The 20,878-nt window shown below is 54.0% G+C and overlaps 1 protein-coding gene across 2 annotated transcripts; it reads left to right on the top strand.

The window, feature by feature from the left end:
* The first annotated feature begins 1,214 nt into the window (after nt 1-1,214).
* On the top strand, nt 1,215-20,567 carry LAMC2 (laminin subunit gamma 2). Of its 2 annotated transcripts, none has more exons than XM_069862315.1 (23): nt 1,215-1,340; nt 6,679-6,867; nt 7,894-8,023; nt 8,731-8,829; nt 9,018-9,154; nt 9,532-9,654; nt 9,774-9,963; nt 10,283-10,395; nt 10,725-10,943; nt 11,906-12,085; nt 12,511-12,744; nt 12,982-13,118; nt 13,451-13,604; nt 13,709-13,914; nt 14,169-14,248; nt 14,704-14,841; nt 15,941-16,085; nt 16,345-16,494; nt 16,998-17,112; nt 17,200-17,399; nt 17,923-18,081; nt 18,170-18,269; nt 18,478-20,567. In XM_069862315.1, exons 1-23 carry the CDS (start codon nt 1,259-1,261, stop codon nt 18,726-18,728), a joined length of 3,531 nt encoding a protein of 1,176 aa, XP_069718416.1. In that variant the 5' UTR covers nt 1,215-1,258; the 3' UTR covers nt 18,729-20,567. The 2 variants fall into 2 exon arrangements, with proteins under 2 accessions (XP_069718416.1, XP_069718417.1); XM_069862316.1 differs by lacking the exon at nt 1,215-1,340 and adding an exon at nt 5,040-5,128.
* Nucleotides 20,568-20,878: the final 311 nt, after the last annotated feature.

Consider the following 20,878-nt stretch of genomic DNA (forward strand, 5'->3'; position numbering starts at 1 on the left):
CCCCTTAGCACCTCGTCCACCCGTGCTTTATACACCTCCAGGGAAGGTTAATCAACCACCTCCCTGGGCAGCCTCTGCCAGTGCCCAATGACCCTTTCTGTGAAAAATTTTTCCCTAATGTCCAGCCTAAACCTCCCCTGCTGGAGCTTGAGGCCATTTCCTCTCGTCCTGTCCCCTGTCACTGGGGAGAAGAGCCCAGCACCCTCCTCTCCACAACCTCCTCTCAGGTAGTTGTAGAGAGCAATGAGGTCTCCCCTCAGCCTCCTCTTCTCCAGGCTAAACACTCCCAGCTCTCTCAGCTGCTCCTCATAAGGCCTGTTCTCCAGCCCCTTCACCAGCTTTGTTGCTCTTCTCTGGACTCGCTCCAGAGCCTCAACATCCTTCTTGTGGTGAGGGGCTCAGAACTGAACACAGGATTCGAGGAGCAGTCTCACCAGTGCCGAGTACAGAAGGAGAAGAACCTCCCTGGACCTGCTGGTCACACCGTTTTTGATACAAGCCAAGATGCCAATATATTGCCAAGATTCCAAGATAGGAACGGTTGGACTCAATGATCCAGTGGGTCTCTTCCAACCTGGTTATTCTATGATTCTATGAAAAGCAGACCACTGTGTGTGACAATTCCTGGTCTCTGCCCTATTTCTAGCTCTGGGGATTCCCTGAACCTGGTGCTTGCCTCGCAAATCCCAGTAGATCAGCTTTCCATGTACATGTCCTCGGGGTCTTTTGGCATCCCCCGCAGCCATTGGCTGTGAGTCCGGACAGTCACCTCTTGCAGCTGCTTCCAAGCTCTGCTCTTGTGGGTTGGTTGGCTGGACCTGGCTTGAGAGCAGGCAATCCCAGGCTTCCCAGGAGCTCTTCACGTTTCATTTAGCTCCCTGTGAGCCGCCTGCATGCCCGGGCAGCCCCTCTCTCCCCAGCGCCAGTGGGTGGGATGGAGCTGGGCGAGGGGAGTGTGCGCGGGGGCTGCAGCTCAGCTTTGTCTTTCCCCCATGAGCTTGTGCCCCTGGGAGGGTGCAGGCGGGAGGTCCTCGGGGTGCCACACGCCATCGATGGATGGGGCAGGACAACCCGTCTGAGCCCCATGGGTTGGGCTCCCCTTGCTCGCAGTGAGTCAGCCCGCGGCACACGCGCTCTTCCTGTTGGGAGTGACTCAGGTGGAGCAACCCATAAAATCCACCCCAAAAAAGAAAAAAGCAATAGGTAGCCAGGCGCGGGCCTCGCTGGAAAGGGTGCCTTGTGCTCCCCAGCAAAAGAAATGGCTGCGCGCTGCCTCCTGGCCCTGTGCTGCCTCGTGGCGACTCTCCTGCCTGCAGCCCCGAGTGCCAACGGAGGAGAAGGTGAGGCTTGGGGAAGGTGCCTGTTCCTGCTTTCACTCTGACGTGCGATCCCGCCGGCAGCTTTGCTCGTAGCCCTGCCCAGTGCCGGAGAGTGCTGGTAAATGGGTGCTTGCCAGGGCTCTCCCCTAAAATCGGACCTGTAGGTGTTTCTTCTTACATTTCCTCCAGGGTTAAATATCCCATGAGCATTTAGACTTAGTTTTTGGTTTGGTTTTTTCTCTGGAATCCCTTTCAAATAACGTATTTATGTACAATTCCTTTCTTGCCTTCCATATAAAGCCTTGCAGCTGGGGTGGGATTCAGGTGTGTGCGCGAGCATCGCCTGGGGAGCGGGTGGCTGATCTGCCTGTCTCTGCTTTAACCAAAACCTTCCCTGAGCCTGAGGAAGGGCTGGAAGCATCCAGAATCCTGTTTGCTCTAGCAACGTGTGTGGTGTCTGTATTTTGTACAAGCCCGTGGGGTTCACAAGGTGCCCGTGGCCTCGCTGGACCCTGGGGGAGGTGGTGAGTCTTCTGCAATACACAGCAAGCTTTAACTGTCCAGAGGATCCTCCTGTGTGTGCAATTAGTTGTAGGGGAGAATGCAATGCAGGGACCTTTTAACTTGTTCAGCCCAGTGGTAGTTCAGTACTGGGGTTTCAGTTGTATTTGCTTACAGTCTGGAGATGCATATGTTTGGCCAAAATTGGGTTTTCACACGTATTTTGTAAATACTGAGGGATTCCAGGTGTTTTTTGTTTTCTGCGGCACTGGTGTTCTGACATAAGCTCGCTAGGCTGGAAGCCAGACTCCTATCAGTTTGCCTTTAAGTGCCGTGCAATGTGATAGGGGAAAAAGTGCTGAATACATGTGTGGTTTTTAGAAAAAAGACCTGATTAACTTCACATGCTACTTGGCTAATCATTATAGCAGACTTAATTGCATGTGAATTTTAAAATACTGATGTAGATGCTTTCCTACTCCACTTCTTGGCAGCAACTGCTGCTTTTCCGTGTGCTTTTGAACCTCTTTCTGCACGTATGTCAAAGTGACTATGACCAACTGTCCGTGCTTTTACTCGGCAGCGGGCTCTGAGTTGGTTCAGTGGCATAAATTAGTACCCCATGCTGTTTCCTCTCCGGTCTCGGTGCTAGTTGCCCACTTATAATTAGCGTATGTAATCCTGTTTTGCTTGCAAACGAACTGTTTGAGTCAAATTGGGTTCACGTGTGATCTGCTCGAGCAGCAGAGGTTGGGCCGCTTGTCCTCTGAATTGTGCAGAGCCTTGTCCGAACAAGCGGGCATTTCCCCGGGTGGTGTGTATCATAGAATCATCAGGTTGGAAGAGACCCACTGGATCATTGAGTCCAACCATCTCTATCAAACACTAAACCATGCCCCTCAGCGCCTCATCCACTCGTCCCTTAAACACCTCCAGGGAAGGTGACTCAACCACCTCCCTGGGCAGCCTCTGCCAGTGCCCAATGACCCTTTCCATAAAAAATTTTTCCCTAATGTTCAGCCTAAACCTCCCCTGGCGGAGCTTGAGGCCATTTTCTCTTGTCCTGTCCCCTGTCACCTGGGAGAAGAGGCCAGCTCCCTCCTCTCCACAACCTCCTTTCAGGTAGCTGTAGAGAGCAATGAGGTCTCCCCTCAGCCTCCTCTTCTCCAGGCTAAACAACCCTAGCTCTCTCAGCCCCTTCCCCAGCTTCGTTGCTCTTCTCTGGACTCGCTCCAGAGCCTCAACATCCTTCTTGTGGTGAGGGGCCCAGAAGAGAACACAGTATTCGAGGAGCGGTCTCACCAGTGCCGAGTCCAGAGGGAGAAGAACCTCCCTGGACCTGCTGGTCACACCGTTTCTGATCCAAGCCAAGATGCCATTGGCCTTCTTGGCCACCTGGGCCCCTGCTGGCTCCTGTTCAGTCCGTGCCAACCAACACCCCCAGGTCCTTCTCCCCCGGGCAGCTTTCCAGCCAGACTTCTCCTAGTCTGTAGCACTGCACAGGGTTGTTGTGCCCCGAGTGCAGGACCCGGCCCTTGGCCTTGTTAAACCTCATGCCATTGGACTCTGCCCAGCGGTCCAGCCTGTTCAGATCCCTTTGCAGAGGGACCTGCTCCTGGTGGCTGAAGGGATCCCAGGGCTTGGGGAAGAGTTGAGCTATGGAATTCAGTGGTTCCATGAGGCGTGTAACTCAGTGGATTGGAAAGGAGAAGACACTAAAGGGCAGGTTTCAGCTTCCAGTGTGTGGTCTCCCCCTGCTGATGCTGATGGAGCCCCAGGAGACTCAGGCAGGTCTTCCTGCAGCGAGAAAGCTGTGGAGTCAGATGGTGGAGAAACCCAAGTCTTGGGGTAGCAGGTGGGACAGCCTTTTGGATCAGTGTCCCAAAAGCACAGGGCAGGGAATGACTGTGTTGTCGTGGAGGCTTTGATGTATACAAAGCTTGACATCAGCAAAGAAAATTTTTCCCGGAAAGGGTCACTGGGCGCTGGCAGAGGCTGCCCAGGGAGGTGATTGAGTCACCTTCCATGGAGGTGTTTAAAAGACGGGTGGATGAGGTGCTGAAGGGCATGGTTTAGTGATTAATGGGAATGGTTGGACTCAATGATCCAGTGGGTCTTTTCCAACGTAGTGATTCTGTGAAAGCTCTGCTGATCCCTTGATGAAAGAAGCGGTCTTTGCAGACCTGCTCATAAGTACAGAGCTGTCGGATCTGCTTCTCACAGACCCAGGGCCAACCTCATTTTCTGGTTTTGTGATTTTAAGATGACAGTTTGAGAGGTCGGAAGCTGCCTGTCTCCTCCTGTCTCTGAGCTCTTCTGATGTGGGAATTTGTCTCAGCATAGCAAACAAATGTTTTCATTCGTTATTCTGCTGGGCGGGAGTTGGGGGGATGATGTCCCGTTGGATGTGTGCCTTGGCCCTCCTTCACCCTGATGCAGTGCTTAAGAAATCTAGTTGCAAAGCTTCTCCTCTGTGGAGCCTTTTCTCCACAGCTGCCTGAGAAATGGATGATCTCAGGGAGGAGCCTCAGGGCACCTGGATACAAAAAGGATCCTGTCCTCTGTTGGTCCTCATCCCCTAGCAGCTCTGGCATGCTCCATCTCGTTTGCGAATCCAGTGCCTCACTCTTGGCAAAGATTAACCTGCCTGAGCTCTTGTGTTTCCAGAAGAAGGCCAGGAACAGGAAAAGCTAAGAAAAGTGAGGTGGTGGCACTGATCTGCAACAGCATCTTAAATGGCTTTGGATTAGTGAGGCCTGAATCAGTGCCAGGGCTGGGGAGCTGGCTCTGAACGTGCTGCAGCCTTAGCGCAAGATCTGAAAGAAGGTTTTCATTCCCTGGGGGAATGGTGCTCATGCCTGTAATTTAGCAACCCAGTAAATCCTCTGGATTACACAGACGTGGGGCGATGCATGGGTGGAGTTAAATAGATTTAGTGGGGAGGGGAGGGGGGTAGGATTGGCCTCAAGCAGTTCTGCTGTGGAGATGAGCACGAATACCTTGAGAAAGTCCCTCACTGCTGCTTTCGGTGGGTTGTTTGTATTGTCGCTGCCCTTTGGTCACTGCTGATGTCCACTGAGGTGGACCACCGGGTGCTTTCACTGAAAGGCAGGTCTTCTGCATCCACAGGTTCCCTCCTGGCAGGATGGGGTGGCAGAAGACCTCTGTCTCTTGGCAGCCAGGCTGCAAGGGAAGAACCGTGTTTGCCGGAGCTGGAAAAAAAACCTCTCCCCCTGTTTGCTGGCACATGAGGTCATCTCTCTTCTTGGCAGAAGGCTTGGCTGCCGCTTGCTGAGTGCCTTTGTCTGGTATGCGGGTGTTCCCGGGTGTGTGCGTGGGTGGTGGGCACTGCCTGGGTTGCGTGCTTGGGCAGTGAGCGCAAGAGGCTTCGTCTGGTCCAAGTAATTATGGATGCAGAGGGCAGAGACCTTCCCTCAGGCTAAACTGAGCCTGAAGAGCGGCTGGAAGGAGAAAGCTCCACCATGTGTCAAATCCAATCCGCCATCTGCATCCACGCTGGGGGTTTCTGCTTACTTTTGGGTTTCCTCCACCTCCCCTTGTTGTCAGAGGTGACCTGAGCTGGGGAGTGGCAGCTGGGAACTATCTTTCATGTCCCAGGGAGGTCAGCAATGAGCAGAGTTTCTCACAGAGAGGCTGAGAACTCATAGCAATATTGGGGAGGCTTGGAGCTGCTCAGCAGCAGGCTCCGCACTCCTGCAGACACTGCTTTTCCTCTTACTGGGTTTCCTTCTCCTGAGTGTCTTTGCCAGCTGTCCTCTCAACCATGTCTGCTCCCTGTGATGCTGAGCACCTTGTCTGAAAAAAAGGTCCCCAGGCTTAAACACTCTAGTACTGACTGCTGAGGGCTTGGCAAGTAGAGGAGAGGTGGCTTCAGGAGAAGACCTGGGCAAGGCAATGAAGAAGAGTGCTGGAACAGGCGTTTCTGCCAAGATATGGGTGTATCTGCTCTCCAGAGCTCCTGTCTGGCCTGGCTGTGGGATGCAAAGTCTTGTGCCTGTCCTTCCTTGGCCTCTGTCATGCAGTGACTTGGGCAGCTGCAGCTTCTCCTCCCGGGGAGGATGGGCTGGGGTGACCTGTGAAGTCCTGCCAAAACCTTTTTTGTTAATGGGCCTCTTGGCTGGCACGCTCATGCCAGGATCCTCTGATCACAAACCCCTCCTCATCACCCCTGCACTTGGCCAGGAGGACACTCGTGCTGCAGACCTGAATGGAGGGACCTGCTGGAAGATGGTTGAGCTTCTTCTTCTGGGTTTGCTCCTGGTCATAGTCCAGGTGAAGCAAAACATAACCTCAGGGATCCTTCTATTTTCCCTGGAGTCACCAGTAAGACTCCCCACACCTTTCTCGGGACGAAGTTTGGGGTCTTTTTTACCATTTCTGCTTACTCAAAGACCTCGCTGTGCTGGACGGCCTCTGAAAGGCTGGAGAGCATCCCTGGCCACGCTGTGCTGTGGAGCAGAGCTGCTTGCCTGAGGGGGTTTGTCCATCCTGAGCTGCTGGCAGTGAAAGCAGGTGTTGTACCAAAGCACAGGCACATAGAGCAGAATATGGGCACTAGTGGCACAGGGGTGGCTGATGGATGTAGGCACAAGAGGAGAGAGATGATGAGACACGTGGGGACAGGGCTCATTATTCAGAGAGCAAGAAGGGGAGGTTTGCATTGCCTGGCATCATTCCTTCATAATCAAGGTGAACGTACAGCTTTGTAGCTGGTGCTCTCATCTTAACACCATTTGAGATCATAGAATCATAGAATCACCAGGTTGGAAGAGACCCACCGGATCACCGAGTCCAACCATTCCTATCAAACACTAAACTCTTAATTTCCTCTCCACAGTGTGCGATTGCAATGGAATGTCCAGGCAGTGCATCTTCGACTGGAACCTCCTGAGGGAGACGGGGAACGGGTACCGCTGCCTCAACTGCCTGGGCAACACGGAGGGTGTCCGCTGCGAGCGCTGCAAGGAGGGATTCTTCCGACAGCAGGAGGGGGACTGCTGCCTGCCCTGCCACTGCCACCCCCAGGGTACGTGGCCGCCTGGCAGGAGGGGACGCAGCTGGGTGGGGTGTGGAGGTGCTCATGGCATGTCTTGGGTTGGAAGGAGCTTTCAAACATCACCCAGTCCCACCCCCTGCCATGGGCAGGGACACCTCCCTCTGGATCGGGGGCTCCAAGCCCCACCCAACCTGGCCTTGAACCCCTCCAGGGATGGGGCAGTCATGGGCAGTCTGGGCAACTGGGCCTCTCCAGCCTCACAGGAAAACATTTCTCCCTAAGATCTCATCTAAATCTCCCCTCCTTCAGTTTAAAGCCTTTCCCCCTTGTTCTGTCACTACAGGCCCTGGGAAAACGCCTCTGTTCTTGCACCACCTCTCCTCAGGCAGAATGCTGTGAACTCAGGAATTATCTGCTCACTTTGCAATTCAATTAAAAGCCTTTGCAAAGCTCACCTTTACCTATTGAGCCCCTTTATATATTCAAAGGCTTCAATAAGGTTTCCCCAGAGCCTTCCATTCTCCAGGCTGAGCAACCTGAACTGCCTTAAGCTTTCTGCATAGCAAAGGTGCTCCAGCCCTCTGTCCATTTCCACGGTCCCCTCTGGACCCACTGCAGAAGGTCCACGTCTTTTACTGGGGACCTCAGAGCTGAACAGAGCACTCTGGGTGGTCTCATGAGGGGTGAGCATCCCTTCCTTCAACCTGCTGGGGATGCATCCAGGACATGATTGGCTTTCTGGGCTGTGAATGCACACTTGTCCAGCTTTTCATCCATCAGTACCCACCACCAGTAGGGAAGAAGATCCTTGTCCTGGACATCTGGTCCATGCCTGCTGGAATGTATCAACTCCAAGCCTTCTGCATCAGTTGGGGACGCTACAGCAGCTTTACCAGCCTCAGTCCTGTGCTGGGACCTCAAGGGGTGTCCTGTGGCTGAGATTGGGCGGCTGCTGTGATGACAGCGTGGTCCTTTGCTCCCCTGTCCCACCGGCAGCATCACTGGGAGGGGGTGGGGAGGTGCCTGTCCAAACTTCTCCTTCCCCTCTTCCCACAGGTGCCCTTAGCCCACTGTGTGACAGCGATGGCCGGTGTAGCTGCAAACCCGGCGTGATGGGCAAGAAGTGCGACCGGTGCCAGCCAAGCTTTGAGTCCCTCTCCGAGGCCGGGTGCAGGATGAAGGGGCAGTAAGTGCTGCTGAACATTGGTGGCATGGGGACAAGCTGCTGGGACAACCTCCAGAGCTCTCCTGGCTGCTCTAAAGAGCCTGTGCTGGCTGAAACCACCCTGGCCAGGGGCAGACTGCTGTGGCAGCTCACTGGCAGCCGTAGGCTGATGTTCCTGGGGCAGAGCAGGCTTGAGCAGGGCTGGTCCTTCCTTCCAGCTTGGAGAGCTTGCCACCAGAGTTGAAGCAAATACTTGGTTGTCCCGACGATGCCAAAGAGGCACCAACCATGCTAACCATGTGAAATAACACCCGCCCACCTGGGGACCCAGTATTGGTGCATCAGGATTCCCTTGACGCAAACATACACACACAAAAATCAACTCCTTCCTTTGCATGGAGCCCTGTTCAAACACCTCTTAAAGCGTTTCTGGTTTGGTTCCCTCACCGCTGTCTCCTCTTCTTCCTCACCGCATCCCACCGTTGCTCCTTTGAGCCTCCTAGCAGGCAGAGGGTGTTGGCGAGGGGTGGCTGCACTGCCTGGCCTCCTGCCTTGAGCCTCCATGGGCTGCTGCTGCCTCTGCTGATTATTTTTTCCCTTCTGGCATGGGGCTGGTAGCTCAGTGTGTGTTTGCGTGTGTGTGTGTTTCTCTGCTGTCTTGGGGGCACCGAGCCCCCAGGATGAGCCAGAAAACAAGATGACGATGGTTCCTGCTGTCCCTGTCTCAGGAGCCTGCAGTGCGAGTGCGATCCAGCTGGCAGCACGGGGACCTGTCTCTCTGGCCACTGCGTCTGTAAGGCGAGAGCTACCGGAGAGCGGTGTGAGAGGTGGGTGTCAGGAGGACTCGCTGGACCTCACGGTTTGTCCCCCATCCCCCTGGCAGTGCCTGTTCTTGCTATCCCAGCCCAGCAACAACCTCGAACCATGGTGATGGCCGTCACTAGAGGGCTGGTTGTGTGGACCAGGAAGAAGAGAAAACAGTCGTGAATGTTGTCACCTTCTTACATTTTCCCAGGTGCAAGCGAAACTTCTATAACTTGGACGCCAGCAACCCCGAGGGATGCTCCCCCTGCTTTTGCTATGGACACTCAGCTCTGTGTGTCAGTGCAGACACCCACAGCATCTACAACATCACCTCCACCTTTCAGCAAGGTGAAGCCCAAACAGGGCCTTCCTAGGGCTCCTGGGGGTGTTTGCCATCTCTGACGTGCAGGATGCCTGGTTTGGAGCCCTGCAGGGAGTTCCTGTGCTTTGCTGGGTGGGGTGGCTTGTTTGTTGGCAGAAGTAGGGTATGAAGTTGTGAGGAACATAGCCTTGCTTCATCACGTCTTTCCTGCCACTTGGGAGGAATCTTCTGTGTCCAGCTTGGCTTATTTACAGATGTATCAGCACAGGGATATCTGTGCTGCCCCCTTGGAGGTCAGGGGGGAGGAAGATGGATGTTTTGATAAGAAACAGCTCCAGAAAGATGCTGGAGTTTGGGAAACACCTTCCCTGTCCCCGATTACTTCTCCTTCTTGGTGTTCCAGGTGCCGAAGGCTGGCGAGGTGTCCATGAAAGTGGCTCCCCAGCCCAGCTCCAGTGGTCCCCACGTCATCAGGATGCCTTCATAGCAGCAAGGACACCAGAGCCAATATACTTTGTGGCACCCGGTAGGTGTCAGGAAGAGGTGACAGTGTCCCTTCTGTTTGGGCTGATCCTGTGAACCCAAGCATTTAGGAGGAAGGCAAGATTTTAAATCTTTAATTTTCTCCCTTCTTTTGTTTTGCAGCAAAATTCCTTGGGAACCAGCAGCTGAGCTACGGCCAGACTCTCTCCTTCGATTACCGCCTGGACCGAGGAGGACGTCAGCCATCTCCACACGATGTGGTCCTGGAAGGAGCTGGCCTGAGAGTCACTGCCCCCTTCTTGCCCCAGGGGAAGATACTGCCCTGTGGTGTCAGCCAGACATACACGTTCAGGTCAAGGCGGGTGCTGGGGCATTTGGGGCAGGGTAAACAAGAAAGATTGAGGCTTCAAGTTGCTCCTGGATTCAGCTGTGATCCCTTGGAGGTGGCTTGGGTTGGGCTGGATCCATCTCAGGTGAATGAGGAGGTTACCTTGTGAGAGGAGCAGTAGAAAATCTAGCGTGAGGTTGGGCTCAGGGACAATAGCATGGATAGAGGTTGCTTCCCAAAGCCTTGAGCTCAGGAGGGAGGTAGACAAGGGCTACTGCATTTTCTTGATGAAGCACCTCATTTGCTTGAAACCGGTTCCACTTCTCCCCTCTCCCATGGGCAGGCTGGACGAGCACCCGAGCAGCAACTGGAGCCCGAGGCTGAATCACTTTGAATATCGCAGGGTGCTCGGAAATCTGACAGCTCTCTGGATCCGAGCCACCTTTGGGGAGTACAGTAAGTACACCTCTGCGGGGAGAGCTTGCGAGCATGAAGCTGGTTTCTTCTCATTGCTGGAGACGCCAAGCCTCCAGATGGAGAAGACTTTGCTAAAAGATATTAAAAAATAATAACGGTACTTTAAAAAAGTATGCCCTAAGATTGGCAAAATTAAATTACAAAGAGATTAAACAGGGTGGCAACAGCGGAGACAGTGAAGTCCTGGCTCTGGTCCATCTGCCCGTGGGTGTTGTAAAGGAAAGTGTGACCTCTGCAGGTCCTGGGAGTGGGAGACTTGCAGGTGGAGCTGGTGTTCCCCATGGGTGACCATCTGCATCTCCCTCCAGGCACCGGCTACATCGACAATGTCACCCTGGTGTCAGCGCAGCCCGTCGCGGGGGTCCCCGCGCGCTGGGTGGAGCGCTGCGAGTGCCCGCTGGCGTACAGGGGGCAGTTCTGCGAGGCGTGTGCCCCTGGCTACCGCAGAGACACCCCCAGCCTGGGGCCCTTCAGCATCTGCGTGCCGTGCAATTGCCAGGGCGGAGGCATTTGTGATCCCGACACTGGTAAGAGAAGCCAGCATCGTGTTGTGCTTGTGGGGCTTACGGGGTAGTAGGGCTGCCTGCACCCTGAGATTTGAGCTATAGGGGAGGGGTGGTGGGCACTGACGGCGGGGGCATCACTGACTTGTGGTGCCTGGAGTGCGGGGAACATCATGAACAAAACTCCCCGGAGCCTCAAAATTCTGCAGCCAGAAATACAGGTAAGATGCATTTGGATCAAATCAGGTTTAGGTGATGGTCGTTGGAGAGACAAAAATCATCTCCTACTGCCTGGATAGCACTAAACACTTTTCTACTGATTTTTTTTGTTTTAAAGCTGAGCATGGTAACCCATCAGGCTGGATCTAGTTGAAGACGTCTCTGTTCATTGCAGGGGGCTTGGACTAGATGACCTTTAAAGGTCCCTTCCAACCCAAACTGTTCTGTGATTCTATGTGATGTGAGCAGATATCAGCAATGTGAACAGGTTTTACTATCTGTCTTGTTAAAATAGCCCCACAGTGTTGCCCTGTGAAGTCAAACTTATGCAGAGCTAAGCTGTCAGTAATTGCCACATCAGAACTGGAATTTCCAAATATCTAAGCATGAATGGTAGGCACAAAAGGCAATGTGTGCCTCCTCGGGAGCTGTATGAGCTGTGAAAAATGAGATACAGCCACTTTTGGGTGGTGGTGGCCAGGCTCCATGCCATGCAATGGGCTCCTGGTGGCATCTCACAGAGCTACCTCACTGCAGGAGAAGGGGAGGTTCAGGCTGAACATTAGGAAAAAAAAAATTCACAGAAAAGGTCATTGGGCACTGGCAGAGGCTGCCCAGGAAGGGGGTTGAGTCACCTTCCCTGGAGGTGTTTAAAGGACGGGTGGACGAGGCGCTGAGGGACATCGTTTAGTGTTTGATAGGAATGGTTGCACTCTATGATCCAGTGGGTCTTTTCCAACCTGGTGATTCTATGATTCCTCCCTCAGGTGAATGCTACTCAGGAGATGAAAACGTAGGCAACAGTGTCAGCTGTCCCTTCGGCTTCTACCAAGACCCTCGGCAGCCACAAGGCTGCTGGGCATGTCCCTGTGGCAACGGTCAAGGCTGCTTGGTGGTGCCAGGTGGCGAGGAGGTTGTCTGTGACCACTGCCCTCCCGGAGCTGCTGGTAATGTCCTCCTCCAGCTTCCTTCTGCTCTGCCTTTCTTTAGAGCTTCAATGGGGAGAAGCAGGCATCGGTAGGCCAGGATGCTTGGAGCTGAATCATCCCATCACCCCAGGGCTGTGTAAACATGCATTGCCCTGACCCGAGAAAGGTTCTTGTCTAAGCAGATAGCGTGGATGGAAAAAGGATGGGTGGGGAGGGAGGGGAATAGAAAAATAGAATAAAAACCCAAATAGAAAACAACTTGCCCGGTGTCAGTCATTGCACCCAGCCTGCCCGGAGCATTGTGTGGTGATGAAGAGAATGGAGATGCTGTTGTACCAGCCCCGATGGGGCTGAACGCTTCCATTTCTGCGGGTCAGGGAGAGCGAAGCAGCCTCTGCCTTCTGAGCAAGAACGTGAGCTTCTCCTCATCTCTGCTTTCCTAGGGGCCAACTGCGAGTACTGTGCCGATGGCTATTTTGGAGATCCAGCAGCTTCCCAGCCCTGCCAGCCGTGCCGGTGCAACGGCAACGTGGAGCCCAATGCCGTGGGCAACTGCGACCGCCGCACGGGCGAGTGCCACAAGTGCATCTACAACACCGCCGGCTTCCACTGCGACCGCTGCAAAGACGGCTTCTTTGGGAACCCTCTGGCCCCCGATCCTGCCGACAAGTGCAGAGGTGAGAGCTGGGCACTGTTTGAGCTGGAGATGAGTGAGAAAAATCCATACCAGATAGTAGGGTGTCTTGATGGAAAGGGGGATGTTGCAAAAAGTCGAGGCTGGAAAGCAGGAGTGGAGGGCAGGAACTGGAGCGTGAGGTTAAGTGGTGGGGGGAAAGCAGGAGGACAGAGGCTGGGCATGCCAAGACTTGAGGTTGGGATGAGCTCCTTTGAACCTGTGCTGCTCTGGCCCACAGACTGCACCTGCAACTCGGCCGGTGCTGAGCCTTTGAAATGCAGGAGCGATGGGAGCTGCATCTGCAAGCCTGGCTTCGAGGGTCCCAACTGCGAAGAGAGCGAGTGTCCAGCTTGCTACGGCCAGGTGCAAGCCCAGGTGAGCATCTCTGATGGCCCTGGGGCCACCAAGCAGCAAGGGGTGCAGAGTTATACTTGCCCTTAAGCATCTCCTCCTGGCCTCCTCAAGCATCTTCTAGTTCAAGTGACAAGTAATTTTGTAGGTTGTGCCTGAACTTTGGGTTTGTACCTGATTCAACTGACAAAAACCCTGTGACCTAGAGCTGCTGGCCCACTTGTGCCCTATCCAAAAATGAGCCCTCACTCTACTCTCCGTCCTCTGGCCAGACTGTGGACCTAGTTCCCAACCTGGTCTTTCTATCACGGGTTCAGTGTCCTGCCATCTGATGGCCTGGTCTTCTGTGGCTGCAGGTGGACCTGTACCTGCAGCAGCTGGCGGAGTTGGAGCTGCTGTTCTTGGAGGTGCAGGCTGGTGGTGGGGCTGGGAGCCAGGAGCTGGAGAGAAGGATGCAGATGGCAGAGGAGACGTTGCGGGACATCCTCAGGGAAGCCCTGAGCCTGCAAGGTACCACCTGCCCACTGCCCTTGATGGGGGCCATCCGTGCTGTATCGGGAGGGTTTTGCTCAGCAATGAGTTTCTCTTCAGTCTCCCTCTTTTCTCCTCACCAGCCTCTGACCAGTCTCTGGAGAGCCGTGTGGCCAGGTTGAAGGGGCAAGGGTCCAGCTCCCAGAGCCACTTGGATGAGATCAAGGCAATGGTGGAGAGGCTGAGGTCTCTTGGGAGCCTGTACGAGAGGCAGGTGCAGGACACTCAGCAGCTGCTGGCGAGAGCCAGACTGGACCTGGACCGCAGTGGAGCTGCTCTGCGCCGGGTGGTAAGAGCATCCTCGTGCAATGTGCTCCTAGTCGAGTTCAGGGCTGAAAGAAAGATCCATGAAGAGAGCAAGAACAGAATGTGTGCCAGTTTTTCCACTCATTCTGTGGGTGCAGGGGTTCTGGTGGCCCTTTCTGTAGGGGTGGGACCCAGACAGGTGCTGGCAGGTGTCTTTAGGGGGCTGTGGAGTTGCCTCTTACGCTGCTGATGTGATGGAGAGCCAGGAAGACCACTCACACCTCTCTTCCTCCTCAGAGCATTCCTGTTTCAAACCTTCCCGGTGGCTCAAATCAGTTCTTGATGCTGGCGCAGGAGGCTTTGAGACTGGCAAACAGGTGAGTCCCTCCCGTTGTCAGCTGAGAGAGAGAGAGAAGGGGAACTGAGGTCTTGATGGGCGCCCAGAAGGTGCTTTTTGAGGGTCCTTGCCCAGCCAGCAGGCTGCATCTGCCACTGCCTCTGCGCCAGCCTTGGAGCAGGAGAAGATGTGACTGCTGGACTGGCTTCAGTGCCCTACAGAACTATCCTCGATTCCCTTTGAGGGTGGTGTTGGGTGCGTTTAAGACACATCGTTGGGTTAGAGTTTGGCTCATGAGTGTCCAGTTGGAACAGGCAGCATCTGCTTCCCCCCAGTGCTTCTCTACCCTTGGGAGAAGCATCAGGGACAAGCAAAAGCTCCCCTTCTCCAACAGGCTGCATTGCCGGAGAGAGCATGACAGCATTGCTGAATAAAACAGTGAAGGAAGCTGGTGGAGGGAAAGCTCTCTCACAAGCCTGTCTCTGTGCTTTGCAGTCACCTACAAGCTGCCAACAGCATTGAGCAAGCTGCGAAGGCGGCGCAGGAGGACGCACAGCAGGCACTGGAGCTGGTGCGCGCGGCAGCTGGCGGAGAGGTGACCACCTCTGGCTCCCTGCAAGGGCTGCTTGGGAAGTGAGTGGAGGCTGTGCTCCCCTGCGCGTTGTCAGGGGATGTGGGAGGGAGGTGGCCAAGAGTTGGTGCCCCCTTTCGCAGAATCATAGAATCCTTAGCTTGGAAAAGATCTTTGAGATCCTGAAGTCCAACCATACCTGTCTGCTACTAAATCATATCCCTAAACACTTCATCCATCCATCTTTTAAATCCCTCCAGGGATGGGGACTCAATCCTACGTCCCCAGCAGGGTTGCAGAAACATGTGACTGTAGGCAGGGACCAACCAGGACTTCAGTCACTGGTGTGTCTAAGCAAGAGAGATGGAAAGCCAGCAGCTCTGTGGAGCGCCTGCTTCCCACCCCGTGGACACAGTGTGCCTGAGACCCTCCTGCAGCGAGGGAAGGGGTTTAACATCATCTGTCTGACACGGTTGCGAGTCTGGGCTGGGTCTAACGCAAGGGTAGAATTAGGCTGGTGTTGTCGAGGTGGCTCTCTCAGCCAGGCTGGTGCCTCTCCCAGTGCTGGGATTTTGCACACCATGGATGGGCTGTAAGAATGAGCCTCAAAACCAGCCAGGGGAGGTTTAGACTGAACATTAGGGAAAAATTTTCATGGAAAGGGTCATTGGGCACTGGCAGAGGCTGCCCAGGGAGGGGGTTGAGTCACCTTCTCTGGAGGTGTTTAAGGGACGGGTGGACAAGGTGCTGAGGGACATGGTTTAGTGTTTGATAGGAATGGTTGGACTCAATGGTGGGTCTTCTCCAACCTGGTGATTCTATGATTCTATGATAAAAGAAGCTAAGGAGCTGAATGGGGATGTGCAGGGGGAAACATCTAGTGGTAGGGCAGAGGTTTTTCAGAGCCACCAAGGAGCCTGTGAGGGTTCAGCTGGTGTGAAACACCTTTAGGATTTTGTAGCACAAGCAAGAAGCCAGCAGATGCCCTGCTTGGCAGAAGAGTTGGATGTGGGAGATGTTAGCAATTAGCTTTTGCTATGTGATAAATCTGCGTGGGGGCCTGGAAAGGGTGAACGATTCAATGGAGGAGACGGTGTTGTTGCTGTGGTGGGGTTTGGCGGCTCAGCTGGTGCTGTGCTCTCCAACTTTGCATCTGTGCAGATACGAGGAGTTGAAGTTGTTGGCTGGAGGGCTGAAGGCTGAGGCCGATGGGATGGCCTCCGAGGCAGACAAAGCTTATCAAGGCAGCCTGGTGCTCCTCAACTCTCTATCCCGCCTGACGAAGACTGACATCGGGTCCTTTGAGGTGAGGGCTTTGTGCATATGGGACCAGGACATCCCCTTTGCTCTCCCTATGCCCTCCCTGCTACCCTGCCAACAGCTCAGTCCTTCCCAGGGCTCCGTCCCCCTTGGAGAACCATCAGATATGCATCTTTCCATCCTCTTGCCTTCACAGCTGGCTGCAGAACAAGGAGCAATAGTCATCCGTTGGTGCTTGCTTTGGTTCCCAGTGAGCACCGGGGAGATGCTGGGACCCTCAGGAAGTCCTCATGTCTCTGTTTCAGGGGGAGGCAGCCAGGCTGAAGCAGGATGTCAGCGCTCTCCTGAGCCTGGTGGACACCTACATGGCACAGTACAGGCAGCTGCAGAGCCGCACGGGGCGTTGGGAGGAAGAAATCAAGCAGCTGCTGCAGAAGGGAGACGGCGAGAGGGCGGTAAGAGATTGGCTGGGGGGGCTGTGGCTTGAGTCATCTTCAGCGTGGTCTGGAGTCTTGGTGGGATGCCCGTGGCACCACCGCTACTAGGTACTATTCTAGCCTGTTCACCAAAGGGGATGTAGCTCTGCCTGACTGCTGCAGGACAGAACCCCTCTCTTAGAAACAGCCACGTAGGGCTGGTCTTCTGGAGCCCGTGGAGCTGCTGGTGCAGAGTCTCACCTGCACATCTCCTCCAAATGAGGCAAGATTGAAGACCTGCTCCTGGAAAGGTTAGAGCTGAGATGACTCAGGATGGCTGGTGCTGGTTGAGGAGCATCAGCACAAGCCTCTGCTGACAGATCAGGCTGTGCTAGCCTTGATTCAGGGGTGACAGCAGGCACTTGGGAGCAGGCTGATGGATCATGTCCCCTCTGCAGCTCCTTGAGGACTGCCATGGGACTGTCCCAAGCTCCTATACTGTGTCCTTCATCTGCTCATCGTGTCCCTTTGGCCCGTTGCAGATGCTGACACAGCTGCTGTCCCGGGCCAACCTCGCCAGGAGCACAGCCCTGCAAGCCGTGAGTGCTGGCAATGCCACGTTTTATGAGGTGGAACAGATCCTGAAGAGCCTCCAGGGTAATGCCCTAGAAACCCTTCTTTTCCCCTCCTTTGTGGGATCTCACAAAGGTTGCACAGCTTCATTTCCATGTGTGTTTCCTTCAGAGTTTAACCTGCGAGCAGATGACAAGAGAAGGGAAGCTGATGGTGCCATGAGGAGGCTACCAATTATCAGCAGCATGGTCAAGAGTGCCACAGAGAAGACAGACCGAGCTGAAGCAATCCTGGGCAGTGCCACTTCGGAATCCAAGGCAGCCAGCAGTGCAGCAGGGGAAGCAAAGGAGATCACTATGGGGATCCAGCAGGTGAGGACCGGCTCTGGTGCCGTTGCTGGCAGAATAGGGTTTGGAAGGGAAAGAAAAGGAGATAATTGGCAACCTCGTGGTGGACCTGGTACATTGACTTTTGGGCTGATGTTTGTCTACAGGGCATCCTGCAGGTACCATAGTTGGCTGTAGATGAGTTGTGTGTGTATCTCCGCAGGTGTGTTTGTCCAATGAGGGTTTCTGTGGCATCTCACTGTAGCCACCTTTTGGTGACCAAGGGCATTTTTCCACTTCCACAATCTGAGTCACTGGCAGGTTGTGAGCTCCCAGATGTGTGTTGGAACCCGCAGTGGATTTGCTGGTGTGTGCAGGAGGGGTTGAACCATGGTCATAGAAACAACTCTCTCAAGCAGCTGGTGGGAGAACATGAAGGACACAGGACAGCCTGTGACGATTTTGGGTCCCTGTAAAAGGAAGCACTTCCTCCAGCTGCCTGCCCTGGAGCACCCAGGCTGATTTTGGCTGTGCTCTGCCCCTCTGAAAGTGCCTTTGCCTTCCCTAGGAGATTACACGTCTGAAGGTGGAAGCCAACAAGACAGCTGATGGTGTCCTAGCCCTGGAGAAGGCAGTGGCCACCCTGCAGCGCGAGGCCAAGGAAGTGGATGGTGAATTTGAAAGCAAGCTCTCAGAGGTTGAGGCAGATGCTGCTGTGATACAAGAGGTGGGTCCCCATCTCCCTCACCTTGTTCCCTTCCCTGTTGACTTTTGGACTAGACTTCACCTTACAGCTGCCACCTTGCCTTCTTCAGACAGCTCAGGAAGCCCAGAGGGTCCACGCCAAGGCTGGCCAGGCAGGGGTGATTGTGCAGGAGACATTGAGTGCCCTGGAAGAGCTGCTGCGTCTGATGAGTATGTTTTGCAACACTGCTGTAGGGTGTGGAGGGTGATAGGTCCCTGATGGGATCTAGGCAGGGGTTCTGGGAGTTGTACAGGAAGCTGCCTCAGATGATGTCTGTAAACAGGCTGGGCAACAGGATGGAGATGAAGTATCTAGAGACATCTAATCCTCTGCCTCCATCTATGGTTCCTTCTTCCTTGTTTTCCTCCCGTGCAACAGACCAGCCTGGTGCCATGGATGAGGATGGCCTGAAGCAGCTCGAGATGAATTTTAGCAAAGCCAAGACCAGAACCAACCAGCTGAAGGATGAGATGCTGGAGCTGGAGCAGACAGCCGCCCTGCAGAAGGCTCGGGTGCAGACGCTAGAAAGCAGCATTGATGAGATCCTGGCAGATATTAAGAACCTGGAAGATATCCAGAGGAGTCTTCCTCCGGGCTGCTACAACACAAAAGCCATTGAACTGCCGTGAGTGACCTCCAGAAAGGCTGCAGTGCCTGCCAGGCTGGGAAGGCAGGAGAGCCTGGCCCAGCTGCCCACCCCAAACCCAGCAGGACTGGCTGCATTTGATTGCATTGAACTCACCCTTACCCTTAAGTTCAGCTTGGCAGCTGAAGTTCACATTGTCACGTTGGCCCTGGAGAGTCCCTAACTTTTTGAAGCAGTCCGTCCCTCGGCCCCAGGAGGAAGGACACGCCTGGTTGCGTGAAGGTGCTACTGGCTGAAAACCAGCCCATTCCTACAACATTTCTCGGAGGTGCAGGTGGGGGCTGCTTGCTGTCAGCCTGGGGAGTTTGCACAGTTCAGAGCCTGAAGTTCATGACTGAGAGGTTCTCCACCCTCTTGTGGATCCCATCTCCTGGTCTGGCACACACAGTAGGACAGGAGTCTCTGTTTTTATTTCTGACACTGCCACCACCACCTCCTCCTCTGGTTCTCTGTGGGGTCTTCCATGCCTTTAGTAGCTCAGAAGGCAGGGAGCGAGCAGAATGAAGAGGCAGCTGGGGGGGAAGAGTTTTGAGCCGTGATGCTTCATATGGTGTTCTCCTCCCAGTCTGCCCAGTCCTCACCTTGCTGAAAGTGTTGCTGTCATGGTTTTGCTTAGAGATTTGGCATCAGATGCCACTGATAAATCTTCTCATAAAGCTGCAGGTGTTCCACGGTGCTTCTCAGTGAGGTGGTCACTGTTTTGTTAACAGTGATGTGGGGGCAAAGCTGCCTTCGAGCTCACAGGGACGTGCTTGATGGAGAAGGAGGGGGATACCAGGCTAGCAGTTTAGCAGAGCGAACTGCTGGGCCTGCTGAAGGGGGCAGTTTTTCTTGCTCCACTTGCTCCTTCAGCCAGGAGGAGAGGAGATCCTTTATTTCTCCTGCACTCCTTTTCAAATCCCAAAAGCCCTGAGGCTCTCTTCTCAAAGCTCCTCCTGGGTAAGCACAGGTCTCCTTACCATCCCCTTGCACCCTCTAGGACAACCTTCCATTCCAAAACTTGTCAGTTTGGTACCAGGCAGCTTCCTGGGTGTCCTCAGAGCCCAGGAGAAGCAAGGTGGTCTCCCCTCTGCGCAAGCACCCAGGACCCTGCAGCGCTTACCACAGGAACAAGAGCTTTCTCTAGGGGTCTGCAGCCACAAGCTCTCATGTCAGGGAGCCCAGCTCCATCCCACTGGAGTGACAGCACCCTAATTTGATCCATTTTAAAATATTGAAGATGCCTTGAATGCATCTTCACCTCTGGTTTGGTGCTGCCCATTCCCCCCTCCTCCCCTCCCTCCCTCCTGCGCGGTGCTAGATGTTCCTCAGAGGTTAGGGTGGTTGTCCACAGTGATTCCCCACTGTACATCTGAGCAAGCTCGGAGAAGCTGAAGATCGTGGTGCTCCCTTCATCCACCTGCGGCTTTCCTGTGGCTCCATCTCCCTTCTAACACCATTCCCAGCTTCTCTTAGATGCTGTTTCAGGGGAAAAAAGAGCCATTAGGTACTGGAAGTCAGCTCTGCTGAACACCCCCTGACCTGCCTGGTGGTGAAAGAGGAGGTCCTGGATGGAGAAGGACACACTGGGGCACTCACTCACTTCTCGTTTCCTCTGACTCTTTGATAAAGCAGCTCCCATGCTTTTGCTTGATAAGGATTGACCAAGTACTATGTCTGCCTTATGCTTTTATTTAAGTGAGATGTATTCTTGCCTCTGGCACGTTTTCCTTCCCCCGTTATACAGCACAGGGACAGGTATTATGGACCTGACTTTATTTTTCCATGAGCTGGGTTGTTTGAAAGGGAGAAGGTCAATAAATAATACATACTTTTGTTTGGATCTTGCCTACTGGTTGGTTCATTTTCTCTCGCTGCCTGGTTTGGGTGAGTTTGGCCATCGGTTCTCCCAGCAGTACGGCTGCTTGTGCTCTTCATGCTGACTCGATCTCAGGGCTGGTTTGAAAGGACACCAGTAACATCTTTTTGTTTTGTTTATTACATAATTTAAACATTTTGCTGATAAACTTTTTTTTTGTCAATGACCTTTTTCTTTTTTCATATAGCAACAGAAAACAAAAAAAAAATTAGGCTTCAAAACTTTTGACAAAAGTGAGTTTGGTGGCATGGCAACTTCAACCCCCTTCCCTCCCC

This window comes from Phaenicophaeus curvirostris, chromosome 8 (genome assembly GCF_032191515.1).
Source record: "Phaenicophaeus curvirostris isolate KB17595 chromosome 8, BPBGC_Pcur_1.0, whole genome shotgun sequence".
Lineage (NCBI taxonomy): Eukaryota > Metazoa > Chordata > Aves > Cuculiformes > Cuculidae > Phaenicophaeus > Phaenicophaeus curvirostris.

Coding starts and splice junctions, on each gene's coding strand:
- LAMC2 (XM_069862315.1), top strand. CDS start 1,259: ATGGCTGCGCGCTGCCTCCTGGCCCTGTGCTGCCTCGTGGCGACTCTC. Junction 9,155..9,531: donor CACCTCCACCTTTCAGCAAG/GTGAAGCCCAAA, acceptor TTGGTGTTCCAG/GTGCCGAAGGCTGGCGAGGT. Junction 12,745..12,981: donor TCCTGCCGACAAGTGCAGAG/GTGAGAGCTGGG, acceptor TCTGGCCCACAG/ACTGCACCTGCAACTCGGCC.